This window comes from Mesocricetus auratus, unplaced genomic scaffold (genome assembly GCF_017639785.1).
Source record: "Mesocricetus auratus isolate SY011 unplaced genomic scaffold, BCM_Maur_2.0 Super-Scaffold_100030, whole genome shotgun sequence".
NCBI lineage: Eukaryota > Metazoa > Chordata > Mammalia > Rodentia > Cricetidae > Mesocricetus > Mesocricetus auratus.
The window spans coordinates 7,677,386-7,696,112 of NW_024429211.1; the positions used below are offsets into that span (position 1 = coordinate 7,677,386).

General features: G+C 42.3%; 1 protein-coding gene across 2 annotated transcripts in view; it reads right to left on the reverse strand.

Moving 5' to 3' along the window:
- Herc2 (HECT and RLD domain containing E3 ubiquitin protein ligase 2) overlaps window positions 1-18,727 on the reverse strand; it is a 183,490-nt gene that overhangs the window by 50,093 nt on the left and 114,670 nt on the right. For both annotated transcript variants that reach the window (XM_040733327.1, XM_040733326.1), the window contains exons 53-64: window positions 16,866-17,056; window positions 15,511-15,616; window positions 15,322-15,413; window positions 12,169-12,344; window positions 8,358-8,469; window positions 6,866-6,947; window positions 6,623-6,766; window positions 5,069-5,159; window positions 4,622-4,799; window positions 4,364-4,445; window positions 4,107-4,278; window positions 2,352-2,496 (exon numbers count right to left, since the gene is read on the reverse strand). In XM_040733327.1, the coding sequence (XP_040589261.1) occupies window positions 2,352-2,496; window positions 4,107-4,278; window positions 4,364-4,445; window positions 4,622-4,799; window positions 5,069-5,159; window positions 6,623-6,766; window positions 6,866-6,947; window positions 8,358-8,469; window positions 12,169-12,344; window positions 15,322-15,413; window positions 15,511-15,616; window positions 16,866-17,056 (1,571 nt within the window). The remainder of the gene's footprint in view (window positions 1-2,351; window positions 2,497-4,106; window positions 4,279-4,363; window positions 4,446-4,621; window positions 4,800-5,068; window positions 5,160-6,622; window positions 6,767-6,865; window positions 6,948-8,357; window positions 8,470-12,168; window positions 12,345-15,321; window positions 15,414-15,510; window positions 15,617-16,865; window positions 17,057-18,727) is intronic.

Sequence of the window (18,727 nt, forward strand, 5' to 3'; positions counted from 1 at the left end):
AAGAGCATGAGCACATACAATTCTGAGGGGGAAAAATCACCATGAAAATGCTTGCAAATAACTATAAATGCTACTTAATATTATTCTAATTAGTGTATCCTATTTTTGGTGGGAAACAGATAATGCAGGGTGCATTATTGCTTTGGATAAATGCATTAAATCCATCATACCATAAATTGTAAAGAAAAATAAAAATGCCATGCTCATTTGCAAGTAATTTGCTTTTAGGTTTTATGGTTATAGAGTATAACTCACTTCAGACTAAACAATAATATATTAATTTCATTTCTGTAAACCAAATTTAAAAATCATTCCATGGGCTAAAAACTGCATATTCTTCTCAAGGCAATAAAATTAGTAATATCTATCGAATGCTATGTATTTCCAAAATAAAGTAGGTGTAGCCTCTATCATGTAGATATAGCCTCTACTGTGGAGGTATAGTCTCTATCATACAAGTATAGTCTCTATTATGTAGGTATAGCTTCTATCATGCATCAATTTTCTTCCTAAAGTAAAAACTGCTATTAGCTTAGAAGTAGGAGCATTTTCAATAAATTTTATATTCCAGCATGGACGTCAAAATGGAAAGGATGGTTTGCCAAGACCCCCAACTCAACCTGTGCTGACAATTAAGCAATACGCCAGTAAACAAGATGAACACTGCTCCACCTTAATAGCTTGCCAGAAAAGCTCTCCAATATTAGGCTGGTGCAAAACAGATTACAGTTTAAATCCCTGTAAGTAGGTTCAAATGTGCATTTATTAATCAAAACATGAACGATTACAATCAATGGATATATTTTTGTCAATGAAAAATAAGTTTGCTTGTTCACGTAGTATAAAAATCCAAGCTGCATGCATGATTTGACTGACTCTTAGAAGTACTTTCTGCATCCTGCTGGGTGTGGAAGTGTTTCCCCTGAAAGATGTTTGAAGCTGGGGAGGGTGGGTGATGAGCGGTCTGGTGGAGGAGGCGAAAGATCCCAGCCCAGCTAATTAACCCTTTGAATCACTGGTTGGACAAAGAGTTCATCTCACTGACTTGCTGAGCGTATTTCTCAGATGCAATGGTTTGGGCAAGATTCAGAAGCAATATGGATCACACTAGCATTCCACCATCAACAACAGCCATGCCCTTTTTCTGTTTTGGGCATGTTTTGTTTGGAAAATGCTTTGCGGTTTAGGCTCTGTCTAACCTCCAAGCAGGTCACAGATGGCTCTCCTATACAATCCACTTTTCATCACACATCATGATCTAATCAAGAATAGTTTCATTACTCATAGATCAAGAGAAGGAGACAATGCAAAAAACAATATCTCTTTCCTTTTGTACAGCTCATGAAGGACCCACTTCTGGAAAGTTTTCACTTTCCAATTTGCTCCAAACACTGGGAGACTAGAATGTTCCAAGCTGAGTTGGTTGGCAACACCATGTGAAGGTCTATGATCAGCCTGCATGACTGCTGTCACCTGGTCATTGTCAACTGAAGCTCGGCCACTATGCTTCCCATCTGGAAAGCTCTCACCTCACTTGCAAAATGTCCATCTGTACCTGGACCAGACACATCCCTGGTTTTGTGAATTGCCGCCACTGCTCTATGAGTCATTCTGAACATGGGTAGGAAAATCACTAAAATTTGGGTTTTTTAAAATCTAGTATCATTTCAATAGTATAAAATAAATGGCAAGTATCATAGATATAGATAGGTAAATGTCAATTAAAGTGATGTATAAGAGGAGTCGTTGAGATGGCTCAGCAAGTAAAAGTCGTTGTGGCCAAGACTGATGATCTGAGTTCAATCTCCAAGACTCACATGGTAAAAAGAGAGAACCAACTCCAGAAAGTTTTCCTCTGACGTAAGCATGTGTGCATACATGCACACAGATAGACAGGCAGACATACACACACAGAGATAAAAATAATTATAAAAATAAAATAATGTATAATAAACTATTTACTTAAGAATATATTTCAGACATGTGAAGCAAGCTTGTTTCTAACTTAAATTAAAAATAGGAAGAAAAAAAAGAATATATTTCAGTATCAAATGGCAAATTTCAAAACCATAAAAACTATGATTACTTTTGCACCAATCTAACAGTAAAACTTAGCTAAGCATTCCTGGAGTTTGGGGGATACTTTTTGTTTTTATTTTCTTGGTGTGACTTGATGAAAATGTGGCCCAGGCTGGCCTACAGCAACTCCCAAGGTAACCTAGGCTGGCCTTCAGCTATTCTCCAGCTCCAGACTTGCACACGCTGGGATTGTAGGCATACATACACCAGCACACCTAATCTGAGTGTTCCGGTTTTGACAGACAAGGACCGTAAGGTGATGAGCACTTTACCTGCCCCGAGTCTGTGACTGCCAGGCAATGCAGGGCTCCAACCGCCACGTGCACGATCTTTTTCCCTCTCAGTCCTTCCACCACCTGAGGCTTCCGCACGTGCACATCAGAGCCGTGGCCCAGTCTGAAGTAGTCCCCTTTCCCCCTGAGAAGAAAGCACACGTCCTACTGTCACTACATGGTTACAACCTGGCCATGCTACAAGAAAACCTGCCACACACCTTCTGGAGCGGAGTAATAATGTCACATTCAGTACTCAAGATCCCTAGACTTTAAAACGATATAACATAATCCAAATCAACTCATACTAACCTGGCAGGGGAGACCTTTGGTGCTGTGATATGCCATACAATAGCTCAGTTACTACAGACTTCATTATAAAGAAGCAGAATAGACCACACTGCAAACTCCCCTCCCAAGTGCTATCTAGGACGCATTTTCAAGTTGCTAATAGCATGACATGCCATCCAAGGATGGTGTGGGTACCCATTCCTTTAAATAAGACCAGCTTTCACAAAACACAAATAGACTTTATTTTTTCAGGACCTAAGGAAGTTAGAAGTCTGTTTTGCTCTCCCTATTTCAAATAGCTTCCAGTATAACGTAACACAGAATTTTTTAAAGCTATATAGACCTCGTGCAAACTGGCTTAAAACATCTCTAGATTTCTTTACAAAACGAACCATAATGTATGCTACCCCTGGAGAAGGAGAAGGAGACAGGATCTCCTGAGTAGACTGGGAGCATGGGGGGAGGGGAGAGGGAGCTGGGAGAAAGAGAGGGGGAGGAGGACATGGGGGAGCAGGACGGTTGAGTTGGGAGATGAATAGAGGAGAGCAGGATGAGAGATACCATAATAGTGGGAGCCATTCTAGGTTTGAGGGAAGATCTGGCACTAGTGAGATTTCCAGAGATCTACAAGGATGACACTAACTGGCAATCTAAGCAATTGTGGAGAGGCTACTTCAAATGTCCTTCCCCAATAATGAAATTGATGACTAATTTATATGCCATCCTAGAGCCTTCATCCAGTAGCTGATGGAAGCAGAAGCAGACACCCACAGCTAAATATCTGAGCTGAAGTCCTGGAATACAGTTGCAGAGAGGGAGGAGTGATGAGCCAAGGGGTCAATATCGGGCTGGTGAAACCCACAGAGACAGCTGACATGAACAAGGGGGAGCTCGTGGACCCAGACTGATGGCTGAGAGACCAGCATGGGACTGATCCAGACCCCCTAAATTTGGGTGTCAGTGAGGAGGCCTAGGCAATCTATGGGGCCTCTGGTAGTAGTTCAGTATTTATCCCTGGAGCACAAATGGACTTTGGGAGCCCATTCCACGTAGAGGGTTGCTCTCTCAGCCTGGACACATGGGGGAGGGCCTAGGTCCTGCCCCAGATGATATGACAGTCTTTGAGGATCCCCCATGGAGGGCCTCACCCTCCTGGGGAGCGGAGGGGGGATGGAGAAGGGGATTGGGGGGACTGGTGGAGGCGGGGGAGGAGGGAAGGGAGAGGGAGGGATTGACATGTGAAGCAGGCTAGTTTCTAATTTAAATAAAAATAAATTAAATAAACAAAATTAACTTACATTAAACCATCAAAAAAAAAAAGATCTTTCTCAGTGATCTCAATTCAACAATTCAATATGGATTTTTTTTCCCCACAAAAAGATGCCAAATGAATAAAAAAGTAACAGTTCTACAAGCAGCCTAGGCATTCTGCCTTCAGCAATGACACCACGGCAATTTACATACCATGTCCACACCACTCCCGACTTGGTGAGCGCCAAGGAAAACTGAGCTCCACACTCAATCTGGCACACACCCTGGCCATTTAGTCTCTCGATGTTCTGGGGAATGTTACAGCCTTCACTTCCTCCTCGGCCTAATTTTCCAAAATCACCATCACCCCAGGAAAACACCAAACCTAGGATTACAAAATAAATACCTCAGGTAAATACCTGGTAACATTCCTGCCTGGCCAGTGACTGAGTATCCCAACCAGCTCCTACCTTCATCAGTCAGAGCCAGGGTCTGTGCATCTCTGCTTCCACACGCAACCTGGACCACTCTGTGACCAAGAAGGACTTTCACCTACTCGATTACAAATTTAGAGACAGAATGAGGCATGGGAACAGAGAAAGCAATTGAAATTTTCCCATACTGAAAATCAATAATGTTCATGTCTTTACAAATCTAGACTTGAGCTTATCTTCACTTGAAAAATCAAAGTGATAGTTTTTATAAGCAATGAAAATGTGTATAATCACCATTTTGGGCTTCAGCTGTGTTGTATTATCCCCGTGTCCCAATCGGCCGTACTCGCCAAGACCCCAGGTGTACAGCTCCCCGCTAGATGTCAAGGCGGCACTGTGAGAACTCCCGCAGGCAATGTCCCTAATGCGCTTGGTTTTCAGAGCCTCTATCAGTCTTGGCTTGTCACAGTTCCTAAGGCAAGAATAAATTACACTCCCTATCAAACACCTTTTCACAGAGATGGCCCATCCTTGGTCAACAAAATATATACATACCATAACTATCAAACCTTAAAAGAGAGTGTATGAAACCATAGTGTACCCATCCAGGTTTTTTAAAACTAATATTTATTTCAATAAATAATTTTTATCAATAATTTTCTGCAAAACTATGAAAAATATACTATTATTACTAGTTACCAGTTTCTCACTAATAAACAAGATTGAAGGAAACAGTCTCACATTCTACTGAAGTGTCCAAGTTTTCCATCATCGCCTTCACCCCACGAAAATACTTTTCCATCCACAGTTAAGGCTGTAGCGTGCCGGCCACCTGCAACATTCATACAGGAGAAGGTTGCCAAAGCACAGTGCATAAAAGTTCACAATTACTACCCATTCTGCTTGCCGTACAGCATGCACTCAATGTGTATGTGTTAACTAAATGAATAAACAGAACCATCACCAGTGATCACAAAAGCTTTTGAGGTGACATAAATGAACTTTTAGTGAATTAAAAATTGTTAAAAACATTTTACCTAAAAAAAGCAAGATAATAATGACTGTTAATGGAGCTTCCATTACTTAAAATATATTAACAGTCCAAACTAAGATAAAAGTAAAAAAAATAAGGATACTATAAGTAGGTAGACTGTCAAATGACATGACAAATACTTTGGGGGGGGGAGGGACAGGGTATCTCTGTGTAACCTTGGCTATCCTGGACCAGTCTGTAGACCAGTCTGCCCTTGAACTCACTGACATCCCCCTGCCTCTGCCTCCCGAGTGCTGGGATTAAAGGTGTGCACCACTACCTCCCGGCAAACAGTGGGACTATTTAAACAAGCTCCTTTACCGGCAGGCAAGACACTGTACCCACTATTCTGAAAGCACATCAGCTATGCTTTTCCCTGACACTGTCCCAGTCCAACAGTCTGCCTCAGGTTATAGGCATGCGCTCTGGCTGTATAGTCAGGTCTCCACAAACCACTGGGCTCCAAGGCAGTGGAGCAGGTGGGGGGTATCCAGAATTCACTTTCTAATCTTTATCACCAACAGAAAACTCCATGCTATCAGGGGCAACAGCAAGTTCAGCTCTAGAGAGGGACTCATGGTGACTATAGCCACCTTCCCACAGGGACAGGCCAGAGGAGCCAGTGATCTTCTCAGGCAGATGACTTACAGGTGGGCTCAGACCCTGTCCCCGGAGCTAACAGGGGGGAAAAGTAAATTGTTTTGCATGTCAGTTGTACTGAGCCCTATGCTGTACGAGCATGAACCGAACTTGATATCTAGAGTTCAGTTCCATCCCTCAGGCGCCTAGCACGGTGCTTCAGAGCATTTCAGTAATGCCAGAGCAGAAACTGAAGGGCAGAAATGAACCTGCTTGAAAACTGGCTTTCTTTCTCATCCCTAAGAACTCATAGGTACTTTGGGGAATGTGATGAAAGCCACCAGCTTTTCACAGTAAAGTAACATATTTAAGCAACAGAACTTTGTAATTTCATAGCTGAAAAACGCTGGTCCTGATGCGATCACTATAGGACTGAAAACCTCCTTTGAGAGGTACAGTCACACACCTGAAATGCCAACAACGGTGGCTTCCAACAAACTTTATTAATTACTAATAACTAACTCTTAGACCACACAGGGATTCACATCATCCATCTTTTCTTCAGAGTGGTTGACTAAAACTGGAAAAGGAACAATGATACTTCAGGGGGCTCCTTAAGGCCTCAGTCACCTGCAGGAGCAAAAGGCACATTAGGCACGTGCACACTGATGCTGAACTCGTACCTGAGTGAACTGCTACCTTCTTGACCACGTAGCTGCTGAGAGCTGTGATCTGCCGAGGAATAGGAACTGTCCCACTAGACATACCCAGCCCCAGACGGCCATTTGTGGCTTCTCCACAAGAATACACCTTCCCTTCCACAGTCACTGCAAGGAACGATCAGAGGAAGTCTCAGTAACACAATATAAAACCTACTTTTCAAATGTGTGTTAAACATAATTTTCCCAGCATTAAAATAATCATACCTGCAAACAAGCTCTTAGAACCACCAGCCACCTGAACCACATTCAGAGCAGACAGAGTCTCAGAGAATGAGGGAACCTTGATCTGGATAGGATTTTTTAAAGCAAAAAAGGAAAAAGATAATGTTTAAACTTTTTAAATCCTAAGTGATCTTAACAGATGATATACAGAACTTCTACTAACATGTGATTACCACAGGAGTCCTTAGCTCTTAGAAATACAAACTATTTTGGGGATGAAAGAATACAATTATATTTACCTAAAGTGAATTTGCAGGGGGAATATACAATTAGACCAGGGGCCGGGGAGATGACTCAATCATGAGGATTTGAGTCCAATCCCCAGAGTCCAATAAAAGAGCCAGGTGTGATGTCCTGTACTTATAATCTCAATGCCAGGGAAGAAAGGCAGCTGGATCCTTTAAAGCTTGCTGGTTAGCTAACCTAGCCTTATCAATGAGTTTGGGACTAATGAAAGACCCTATCTCAAAACAAAACAAAACAAAACAAAAAAGCAAATGGTGCCTAAGGAACACCATATGCATGAACACATACCAAAAAGCAGCCAGTTGTTGGTAACTTACAGTCTGAAACACAGACAGACAGACAGACAGACAGACAGACAGACAGACAGACAGATGTATAGATGATGATAGATAGACAGATAGATAGATAGACAGACAGACAGACAGACAGACAGACAGACAGATAATGGATGGATGGATGGATGGATGGATGGATGGATGGATGGATGGATGGATGGATGGTAGGTAGTGAATAGCCCTCTACCCACAAGCCACTCCATGATGACAAGTGTGAACATTCAGGTCTAACTTTCCTGTGTCTCTATGCTCACAAGCATTCTCTCTTATTATAAAAGTTCTACCACCTCAGGGTAGAGAGACAGCTCAGAGGTTAAGAGCACTGACTGAACTTCCAGAGGTCCTGTTCAATTCACAGCAACCACAAGATGACTCTCAACCACCTGTAATGAGATCTGGTACCCTCTTCTGGCTTGCATGGATACATGTAGGCAAAAAGCTGTATACATAATAAATAAATAAATAAATAAATCTTTAAAAAAGAAAAAAAAGCTATACTACCTCAAATATCCAAAAAGCAAAAGTCACAATTGACTCATCTTTGTACTACTACAGCATTTTTACACATTATTTTCTAAGTATGTGTTTTACTGTCCCGAAGGCAAGATAAGACACAGTTATAATGTACATTCTGACCTATGCATGGTCAAATCATTTCATGTATGTTTTAGCTTTTGCCTACTAGGCAAAAGTCTACTAGGTGGCCAGAATACAACTATATCTAAAGGAGAAAAGCTGTGCACAAGCTCGATCTGACAGAGTGTATTACTTTTGAAAGAAAGAATTTGAAGCGCCCATCGAGAAGGTGGGACTTAAAGAGCCTGGCTACTGCTGTGCCTCAGACAGAGGCGCAGCACACACTCACAGCCACAGGGAACGAGGTAAGTCAGTACCTTAGAGCCTTTGAGCCCACCCAGCTGGTCCTTGTCATTGAGTCCCCACACAAACACTTTGGTTCTTATTGTCGCTGTTGACTCCAACCCCGCAGTCTTCTTTCTAATAAGACTAAACAGGAAAACACAGGCAGGATTAAAGCTTATTCAGCACAAAGCATTTACCACACAAAAGAGCATCTCCAAGTACTGAGCACATTCTACTCTTTTTTTTATTTTTTTCTGAGATTTATTTACGTACATGGGAGTTTTGTCTGTATGTGTATCTGTGTGAGGGTGCTGGATCCCCTGGAACTCGAGTTACAGACAGTTGTGAACTGCCAATGTGGGTGCTGGGAATTGAACCTAGGTCCTGTAGAAGGGCTACCAGTGCTCTTAACCAGCCCTGCACATTGTACTCTTAGACACTCTGACAAGTTTTGCTTTAACACATAAAACTACCATCTGTGTATGAGAAAGTGCTCCACAGGAGCACCATTTCCACAGACACTTCTATAGACGTTAATCTGTTTTGGTTTTGCCATTTGCTTGTTTTGGAGATGAGTGTCTCACTATTTAGCACTGCTTGGCATGGAATTCACTAGCTAAACTAGGCTGTTCTTTAAACTCACAGAGATCTGCCTACCCCAGATTCCTAGATGCTAGGATTATAGGTGTGTACCACCACACCCAGTAACATGTTATCTTTTAATAGCAGAATTAATATTGTAACCTTTTACTTTTGGTGGAGGACATTCTGGTATCAGATAAATCAGTCTTTTCCACACCATAAGATTCTGGGAAGCAAAGTTTCTGTAACCCAGTGCATTATCTAGTTGCTTCCTAAACACAAGGTAAACATGACACTGCTTCACTGGCTTGAAACAAGTCCTGCTTGTCAACAGGGTGCATGGTGAACACAAATGGACCTGTGGAGCCACTGGAGAAATGTCCTAACAGGTTCCACTAGCCTTTCGGCATTTGTATTTGGCGAGAGGGACTGGGGAGTAGGGTGCTGTACCTAGACATCTATGTGGTCATTTTATTTCTCAAAGGAAGGATTAAATAGATTTGACTATATAGTAGTGGAGGTATTCTAGTATAGACACATGTCAAAGCAATAAGCTACCATCTTCTTTATACCCTCTATCTAGAAACCCTGGTGACGGCACACCAAGCTGTAGGCTCTGCATCCTCTCGTTCCTGTGTTCTACATACTTTGCTGAACCCATATCCTGACCTGTCCTTGATGGCAGGAGACTGAATCAGCATTAGCCACACGCTAGGGAGAGCTCCAGAGATCTACAAGGATGACACCAACTGGCAAACTAAGAAATAAGGGAGAGACTACCTTAAATGCCCCTCCCTGATAATGAGTTTGACGACTACCTTATATACCATCATATACCATCCTAGAACCTTCATCCAGTGAAGCAGACACCCACAGCTAAACACTGAACTGAACTCCTGGAACCCAGTGACAGAAAGGGAGGAGTGATGAGCAAAGGGGTCAAGACTGGGCTGGTGAAACCCACAGAAACAGCTGACCTGAACATGGAGGAGCTCTTGGACTCCCGACTGATGGCTGGGAGGCCAGCACGGGACTGATCCAGATCCTCTGAATGTGGGTGTCAGCAAGGAGGCCTGAACAATCTATGGGGCCTTGGGTAGTAGATCAGTATTTATTCCTGGCATATAAATGGACTCTGGGTGCCCACCCCACAATGAGGGATGTTCTCTCAGGCTAGACTCTTGGGGGAGGGCCTAGGTCCTGCCCTGAATGAAATGACAAGACTCTGGAAATCCCCCATGAAGGGCTTCACCCTCCCTGGGTAATGGAGTGGGGATTCGGTGGGAGGATGGGGGGGTCTGGTGGGAGGGTGGGAGAGAAGGGGAGGGAGAGGGAGCTGGGATTGACATGTGAAGCAAGCTTGTTGCTAATTTAAACAAAAAATAAATAAAAAATCAGCCACAGTACTCCAGTTCTCTAACTTGAAAAATGCTCATAGTGCATAAGATGGGGTTTAGATGGTCTCAGTTGATGCCTTGATGCCAAGTGCTAAAACCCTGCTTCTTTTACTTTTTTCTTTTTTTTTATTCCTTTTTACAAGGAATAGAAGATTCTGAGGTTTAGAAACTATGCTTTATGTAAATAGGTCTTTTAAAGAGATCAAAACCCCATGGTATGGAAATAAAAATGTAGAAAAGCTGACTTATCTGATATGAGGCAAACTCGGACAAATTAATATACAAAGTACCAAATTATCATGTAATAGATTTTTGGTTAAAAATATGGCTGGGAAACAAGTGCCAATATTCAGAGTATTCAGTGAGTGGTCCGATGTTAGGTACTGAAAGGTGACTAAATGCAGCCTGGGTGCTGGCTCTCAGACAGACTGCTTAGACTGCTAACTAATCCAGACATTATTAGCTAATAAGTAGCATTATTTGGGAATTTAAAGATGTACTCAAATGTCTGTTTTCTTTTAGTGTATTCAATTATTTTTTTTAAATCCTCATCACTAAGTTGTGGTTACCTCACCAACATAATAGATGTATTAATTATATCTGCCCCAATTCATTTTAGTGGCCACTAAATGAGAAAACATTAATTTAAAATTTTCAAATACATCGTAAATAAGCTAGTATATATATGCACATACCATTTTCTTTTCAGTGTCTATGAAGAGGTTTTGAAATAAGGCAGGACAGCATATAAAGCCAATACCACACAGGTCTTGGAATAACCCAGCTCACCCCACAGCTGCTGACCCACTTGTGACAAGAATGTGTGTTGAGCAGAGGAACAGGTAGAGTATTCTCTCTGTCCTCTTATATCACCACAAAGTGTGTTTGGTCAACTGAGGTGCCTCCAATGCCCATGGAAGGCTGCAGTCCTACTAGGAAGCCAGCAGGACCTTAGCCATGTTGAACGGAGACACAGAGATTTATCTTGCACGTGGCCTGTCTGAACAATCCCACATGCACTAACTCATCTACAAAAGCACGACCTGGGGGAAGCGGTTGTCTGCCATGTTGCTATCAGGGCTGCAAATGAAGTGTCACGTAGTCCTGGCTCCCCGCGTGTCATGGAATAAGCACACAGATGGAAGACTCTGCCCCCGACACATGCTCCTCAGTTACTTCTGCCTGCCCACCCCGCTTCGTAACACCGACTCTTCCTGTGGGGGCAATGGTCCACTGTAGGCCTCCCGCAATCCCTTCTTCCCAGCGCCAGCATCAAGCTCACGCAGAAGATGCTCCACAGACATATGATGATGACTACAGTAGCAGTGGTCACACCGCACATACAAAGTCAGGAGTAACAAGAAGTCCTAAGACTTCATAGAAACCATACACAGGAGCCTCAAGACAATCCAGAGACAGTTGGACAACAATGCGCTTGCTTGGACTTAAAACCACCAAATTATAAACTTACAATTGCTGAAGTGTAAAATTAAGCTTGGCCTATTTTACCATAATAAAGAAAAAGTAAAACATTTAAGGTAACAGTAAAATAACTGTCATAAAATATACCATGCCATTTCTGTAGAAAACCATGTTCTAGCATAGAAAAGGAAGCTATGAGGGTTTACACCAAAACGGTAACAGATATGTTTCAGGTTAAAAACAAAATTAACTTTTTTTTTTTGGCTAATTGTCCTGCAATGTGTATTTTTTGTTTTCTTCGCTTGCAAGTTAATTATCTTTGAAAGCCTGACTAAGTGGTCAGACGCCGCAGCAGGCACGATGCCACCCTCATCTGGAGTGAGCACTTGCGTCTGTGAATGGGACACAAGGTAAGCAGGCCCAGCGCTTGAGAAGCTCTTACCTCCCGGTGCTGCCTTTGTCGTCCTCCTCCTCCTCATTATCGGAAGCCAGAAAAGGAACCGCAGCCAAATCCTCCTCCTCAGCGCGGATGCGTCCCAGCAGGATGAGACCGTGGATCTTACAGTCAATTCCTGAGCTCCTGCACTGTTTTATTGCAATCTCAATGTACCTGTGATACTGGATGAAAAAATAATGAGCCACAGACTTCTCAAGACTCGAGACAGACACTGACATTCTACACAGAGGGCAGACTACAAACTGCGCCTGTGACTTCACGAGGCTGGGTAGAAGGCAGCCAAGATAAAAGGAGAAATAACAGAAAGAACTACAGAAAGCAGAAAGCAGGCGAGGTGGGATTTTATCTCCTCCCCCAAAGAAGCCAGTTAGCTCATCTGGCCACACAGGTAGGGAGCACAGCCAGAGCTGACCCTTGCCAGGAAGTGCCCTGAAGGGACTCCCAGCAGCCAGGAAAGCATGAGAGCTGGCAGGAGAGGTAGTGTGGACTACGGGAAATTCAGACTAGAGGCAGAGCGGAAGGTGGCTAGACCTCAGCAAGCCACAACTATGAAGAGGAGGAAGTCTGAAACCGCCAACACTTAAATCCTCCTCCCTGCCACTGCCTGAAGAGCAGGCAGTCTCACAACTAGGCCGTGGAGATGTGGAAAGAATGCCAGCGTCTGGGCCAAGTCTGCCTGCCTGGTCTGCAAAAGAAAGGTAAGGGATTCTGGGGTTGAGAAATCCCACAAAACAAGTCAATCAGACCCAGGGAGGGGGCTGCAAAACCTGGAACATGGTGCAGCATCCGGTGAGTAGCACCAGATCCCAAGCCACAGTGTAGACAAGCAGAAGCACATGTGAGAGTATGAAGACACAGTGTAGACAAGCAGAAGCACATGTGAGAGTATGAAGACACAGTGTAGACAAGCAGAAGCTACAGTGTAGACAAGCAGAAGCACATGAGAGTATGAAGAAGCCACAGTGTAGACAAGCAGAAGCCACAGTGTAGACAAGCAGAAGCACATGTGAGAGTATGAAGACACAGTGTAGACAAGCAGAAGCTACAGTGTAGACAAGCAGAAGCACATGAGAGTATGAAGAAGCCACAGTGTAGACAAGCAGAAGCCACAGTGTAGACAAGCAGAAGCACATGTGAGAGTATGAAGACACAGTGTAGACAAGCAGAAGCTACAGTGTAGACAAGCAGAAGCACATATGATGAGAGCATGAAGCTAAGGTCTGCAACAGGCGCTCCAGGCCATGAGCAAGAAGGAGACACAGAGGCTCCATGGAGTTTGTGGCAGAACCTGACGCAGTCCTGATGCACAGAACAAACAGGGACAGGCTCTCCTCCCCTACCAGGTTCAAGAAGCACTCACTGAGACAACAGTGCCTTCTCTTTAATTTTATAAGGCTTTCACCATTAACTTTTGATTTTAACTTCCTATTTTATACATATGCATCTTTTTCATTTTAAAAATTTAATTCTTCCATATTTACATTCTTGTACCTTAAGTAGTCAACTGATAAACTATAATTTATATCTTGTAGGAAAAGACTTAGGTTCAAGCCTCTTTTGTCTAAACCTAATATATAATGTTGTCTACTGCTTTTTTTAAAAAACTCTAACCCATATATTTCCTTTTAACTATTTTTCCCCCACAGTTCCTTCCTTGACTACTTAAAAAAGTTACTCTTAACCTTGTATGTTTGTACACTAGTGTCCCAGTCTCCAACTCATATATATAGGGACAAGTACACAGAACTCACTCCTGCAGCTAATACTGGTACTACTACCAAAACATCACAAATGTTACTGCAGTCGGTTTCCCCCTGAACATAAACCCAAGTGAAGATAACCACATGGCTAAATTCACATGAAATAAAAGGAAAGGGAGAAAATTATCAACCCAAACACACACACACACACACACACACACACACACACACACATAAACACACACATAGATAGATATAGATAGAGATGGATAGATAAGTAAATTAATGAAATTACAAAAATATAAAAAGTACAGAGGGCCACTATATGTTAATAAAGGGAATTTGTAAGTATTTAGTACCCGGAATCTTGGGGCACCAAATTCCATGAAACAAACGCTAAAAGGCATGAAAGGCCACACAGGCCATGACAAGCTAGTGAGAAACTGGACTTAACAGGTATCTACAGAACAGCCGCCCATTCTCAAATACCTGATGCTGCTAAAGGGCAATGCACAGAAAACACTTTACAGAGGTCTACACACAACAGCAACAGTGAGCTAAGAGCCCCAAGAGCTAACATGAAATTACAAGAAGTTACAGAAGTCTCCACACAACAAAAGAAACCGTGAGCAGAGGGAACAGCCAGCCTACTTGTTACAGAAAACATTTTCAAGAGTCACAGTAAAGTCAGATTCTTTTTGCAAGTTATTTTATTACTACTTCACCAGTTCCGCAGCTGAAGCAAAAGGAGTAACAAAGAAGCAACTTCAATATCGTAAATATCGTCAGAAAATCTACCACTAGGGAAAAGATATTGTTTACAAATATGTGTTGATATAAAGATTAACCTAAGTCAGCAGTGTAGTGTACGCCTTTAATTCTAGCACTTGGGAGGCAGAGGCAGGTGGATCTCTGTGAGTTAGGGGACAGTCTGATCTATAGATAAAGTTCCAGGTCAGTGAAGGCTACACAAAGAACGTTGTCTTGAAAAGCCAAAACCAAATAAATCAATGAATGACGTAACTCCAATCAGTTTTTTTAAAGAGTACTAAGAAAATGAACCTATGTTTATTACCAAAAACAGAAAAGTAAAATCAGTTTTGTTTCTTTTCCAAAAGTAATTGCATAAAATAAGGTATTAAAATATTTAAATCATTCAAGAAGGAAAACACTGGGCTGGGGCGGGCGTTGGTGGCCCACGCCTTTAGTCCCAGCACTCGGGAGACAGAGGCAGGCGGATCTCTGTGAGTTCGAGGCCAGCCTGGTGTACAGAGCAGCCTCCAAAACAATACAGAGAAACCCTGTCTGGGAGGAAAAAAAACAAACAAACAAACAAACAAAACAAAAAAAAAAACAAGTGGGCTGAATGCTAACACATAATTGTCATCTATGTGCTGTATGAAATCACACAAAATGAAACAGGACTACTACAACTCACCTCTGCACAGTCATTTAGCAGGGGCACGGTGGTATCAGTTTGATTGATATTAATGGTCTTTAGTTCAATTAGGTTATTTAAGGAATTTCCACCTAGAACAAAAAAAAAAAAAGTAAAGAAATCAAGCAAACAATCATTATTACAGGTAAGGAGAGGCTTCTTTCTTTTAGAGTAAACAAATTCAATTACCTGACACCACAACCAGGGATGGCATGTAGCTACTGTCTGCTGGATCTACTATCATCTTTAATCTATGAACAAGAACATCTGGGAAAATCTCCAAACGAATCCAATGCTTTTAAAAAAAGTAAAAAAACAAAACAAAACCACTCTTAGTTACTAATTTAAGTTATGTTTAGCTGCTAAAAGTTATCACAGGGAACTATCGTGGTGGCTCAGTGGACAAGGGCACTTGCTGCTAAGCCTGGTGACCTGAGCTCAATCCCAAGAGCCTACTAGTTCTGACCTCCACGTGCAGACAGACAGACAGACACTGACACAGACACACACACCCCCCCCACACACACACACCCCACCCCACACACACCCCACACAGAGTTAAAGTAAAACAAAATAGTGTCACTGAAGCCGGAACCTGAGATTTTTAAATACAAATGGACTGTGAAAACCTAACGCTTACTCTGGAAGAAAGAACATTCCTCCCCACCACTTGCTGATTAGAGCAAAGTCTCACTCCAAGACTTACACACTCCTGACCATGGTTAGTCCTTTCTCCCCCTGCCCGCTGAGACAGGGTGTCTTTGTGTGTAGCCCTGACCAGGCTGGCCTCAAATTCAGAGAGATCCACCTGCCACTGTCTCCCGAGTGCTGGGATCAAAGGTGTGACCCACCACCACCCGGCTGCAGGGTTAGTCCTTCTATACCAAGACTTGGTCACAGAAAACACTACAGCTGAGATGAAGAAAATGGCCCCTTCCCATCACATCTGCCCTATTGGCACACAAGGTACAGTATTAGGGCAACCCCCAAAACTCATTTGTACGTTAGGAAAAACTTCTAACCAGATGTATAACAGGGATTAATGCTTTGTACATGAAAATATAAAAAATTGGTTACTTAATAAAACCGGTTACTCAACCCTGTCTCGTAAAAACCAATAAATAAATAAATAAATAAATAAATAAATAAATAAATAAATAAATAAATAAAACCAGTTACTCAATTGATCACTTAATAAAATCTGTTGTTCATAATGTTTAAAAATCTAACAATAGGCCAGGTGTTGGTGGTGCACACCTTTAATCCCAGCACTCGGGAGGCAGAGGCAGGTGTGAGTTCTAGGCCAGCCTGGTCTAAGGAGTGAGTTTCAGGGCAGGGTCCAAAACAATACAGAGAAAACCTGTCTCAAAAAAGCAAGACAAAACAAAAAAATGTAACAATAATACACAATATACTATTTATGACCTGAACTATAAAATGAGTATAGAGGTGGTATTAGCAAAGGTAAAAGTTCCTCAGTGCCTTGCAAAGGTCTAAAATCAACTTCCTAATCAGAGTGTTTCGGGACAAAACCACAGACACACCTTGCCTTGAGACCCAGATGACTGCCAACAGGGCTCGCTGCCATCGATGAGACGAGAAGCCTGGTTTACGGACGACGACACATTCAGGCTCTTCACCATTCGGGACCAGCTGTCTAGTAGCATTCCAGGCTGACTGCTATGACATCTTTTCAGCTGCTTTCCGGAACGGCCACAAAATACTGCAGACTGCCCTATTGCATGTGGTCAAACAGAGGGTAAATACTGTGGGACTGGACACAGCCTCCACGTTTGAGAAACCAAGAGAACCACATAGCAAAGAGCTTCTAACTATACTACTTTTAAAGTATCTATAAATTTACAAAGAGCTAGTTAATACCAAAAGCCTTTTAAAAACCTATCCAGTATTATATCAATTTGAGAGATGAAGTCTGTACAATGCTGTATTTCATTTCACTTAAATCTTTTCAGGCAATAATGGAGCAATGTATTTCCAAACAATCTGTGTCAGTTCACAAAAAATATTCTTATTAGAAATGCTTTTAGGATCTAAGGGAGTAGTTCAGTGGGGGAGTGCTTGCCTGGCATACAGGATGCCTCAGAATCAATCCTAGCACCACAAAAGGTAAACAAAAAATACTTTTATAAATGTAGAGCTAAAGATCAACTGCGTAAAGTATTTATACAGCCATTAATGGTAAACTGAGAAATTCAGCTACCCTTTCCCCACTAGAATAACCAGACAAAACAAAGTACATGAACCACGGTGTGAAAGTACCAGGGACAATGAGATAGAAAAGACAACATAAGGGCAACGTCTAAAGGAGGCTAGGGATAAAAGGACGCGCACAGAGGACACAGTCTGGGTCGGATCCCTTTCTTTCCCGTCAGGAAGGACCAAGAGCGCCGTGGGTAGCCAAAGAAACCAAGCCTCATTTGGGATCCCAGCAGGAAGTACAAAGGAAGCGTGAACTACGAAGTTATGTTAGGTTTGGGAGGTGCTCTCTCTTTACCAGTCAACCCACAAATATGTCCATCAATGAAAGCTGATTATTGCTAATATTTGACAAAAATAACTCTTTCTTCCCCCATTCTTTGGACAAATGAGTCTTAGGCATGATTCCAGAAACTATTTTTAAAATGCAAGGGCCAGGGGATAGTAGCTAAGAGCACTGGCTACTCTAGAGAGGACCTAGGTTTGATCGTTAGTACCTATGTGGTGGCTCACAGCCATCTCTTAACTCCAGTCCAGAGGGTCTGATGACCTTTTCTGATTTCTAAAGGTATCAGGCATGCACACGAGACACACAGAGACACTTGCACCCAAAGTAACCATACAGATAAAATTATTTATTTATCTGAAGGACACAAGAAAATGCAAGTTAAAATACTGAGGGAAAAAAAAGAATAAAAAATAGATTCACAAAGACTTGAGGGGGGAGGGAGAGAGAGAGAGAGAGAGAGAGAGAGAGAGAGAGAGAGAGAGAGAGAGAGAGAGAGAGAGAGAGAGAGAGAGAATACATGTAGCCAGATAGTTGTGGAATATCTGTACACTGTATGAAGGTATATTGAAGTGACTGATGTAATAAGAAGCTGAATGGCCAATAGCTAGGCATGAGAAATAGGTGGGATTTCCTGGGGGAAAAAAAGGAAGAGGAGGAGGGATCTAGGTGTGTAGGCGATGCCAAGAGACACAAACAGGAAACAAGAAACAGGAGATGGAAGGGAGATAATGCCACATGATAGAATGCAGATTAATATAAATCGGCTAACTTACATGATTGGGTTAATTTAAGTTATAAGAACTAGTTAGGAACAAGTCTAAGCTATAGGTCAAGCTTTCACAATTATTTTATGTGTATGGTCTGTGAAAGGTTATTAGACAACTCGAGGGTTGTGACATA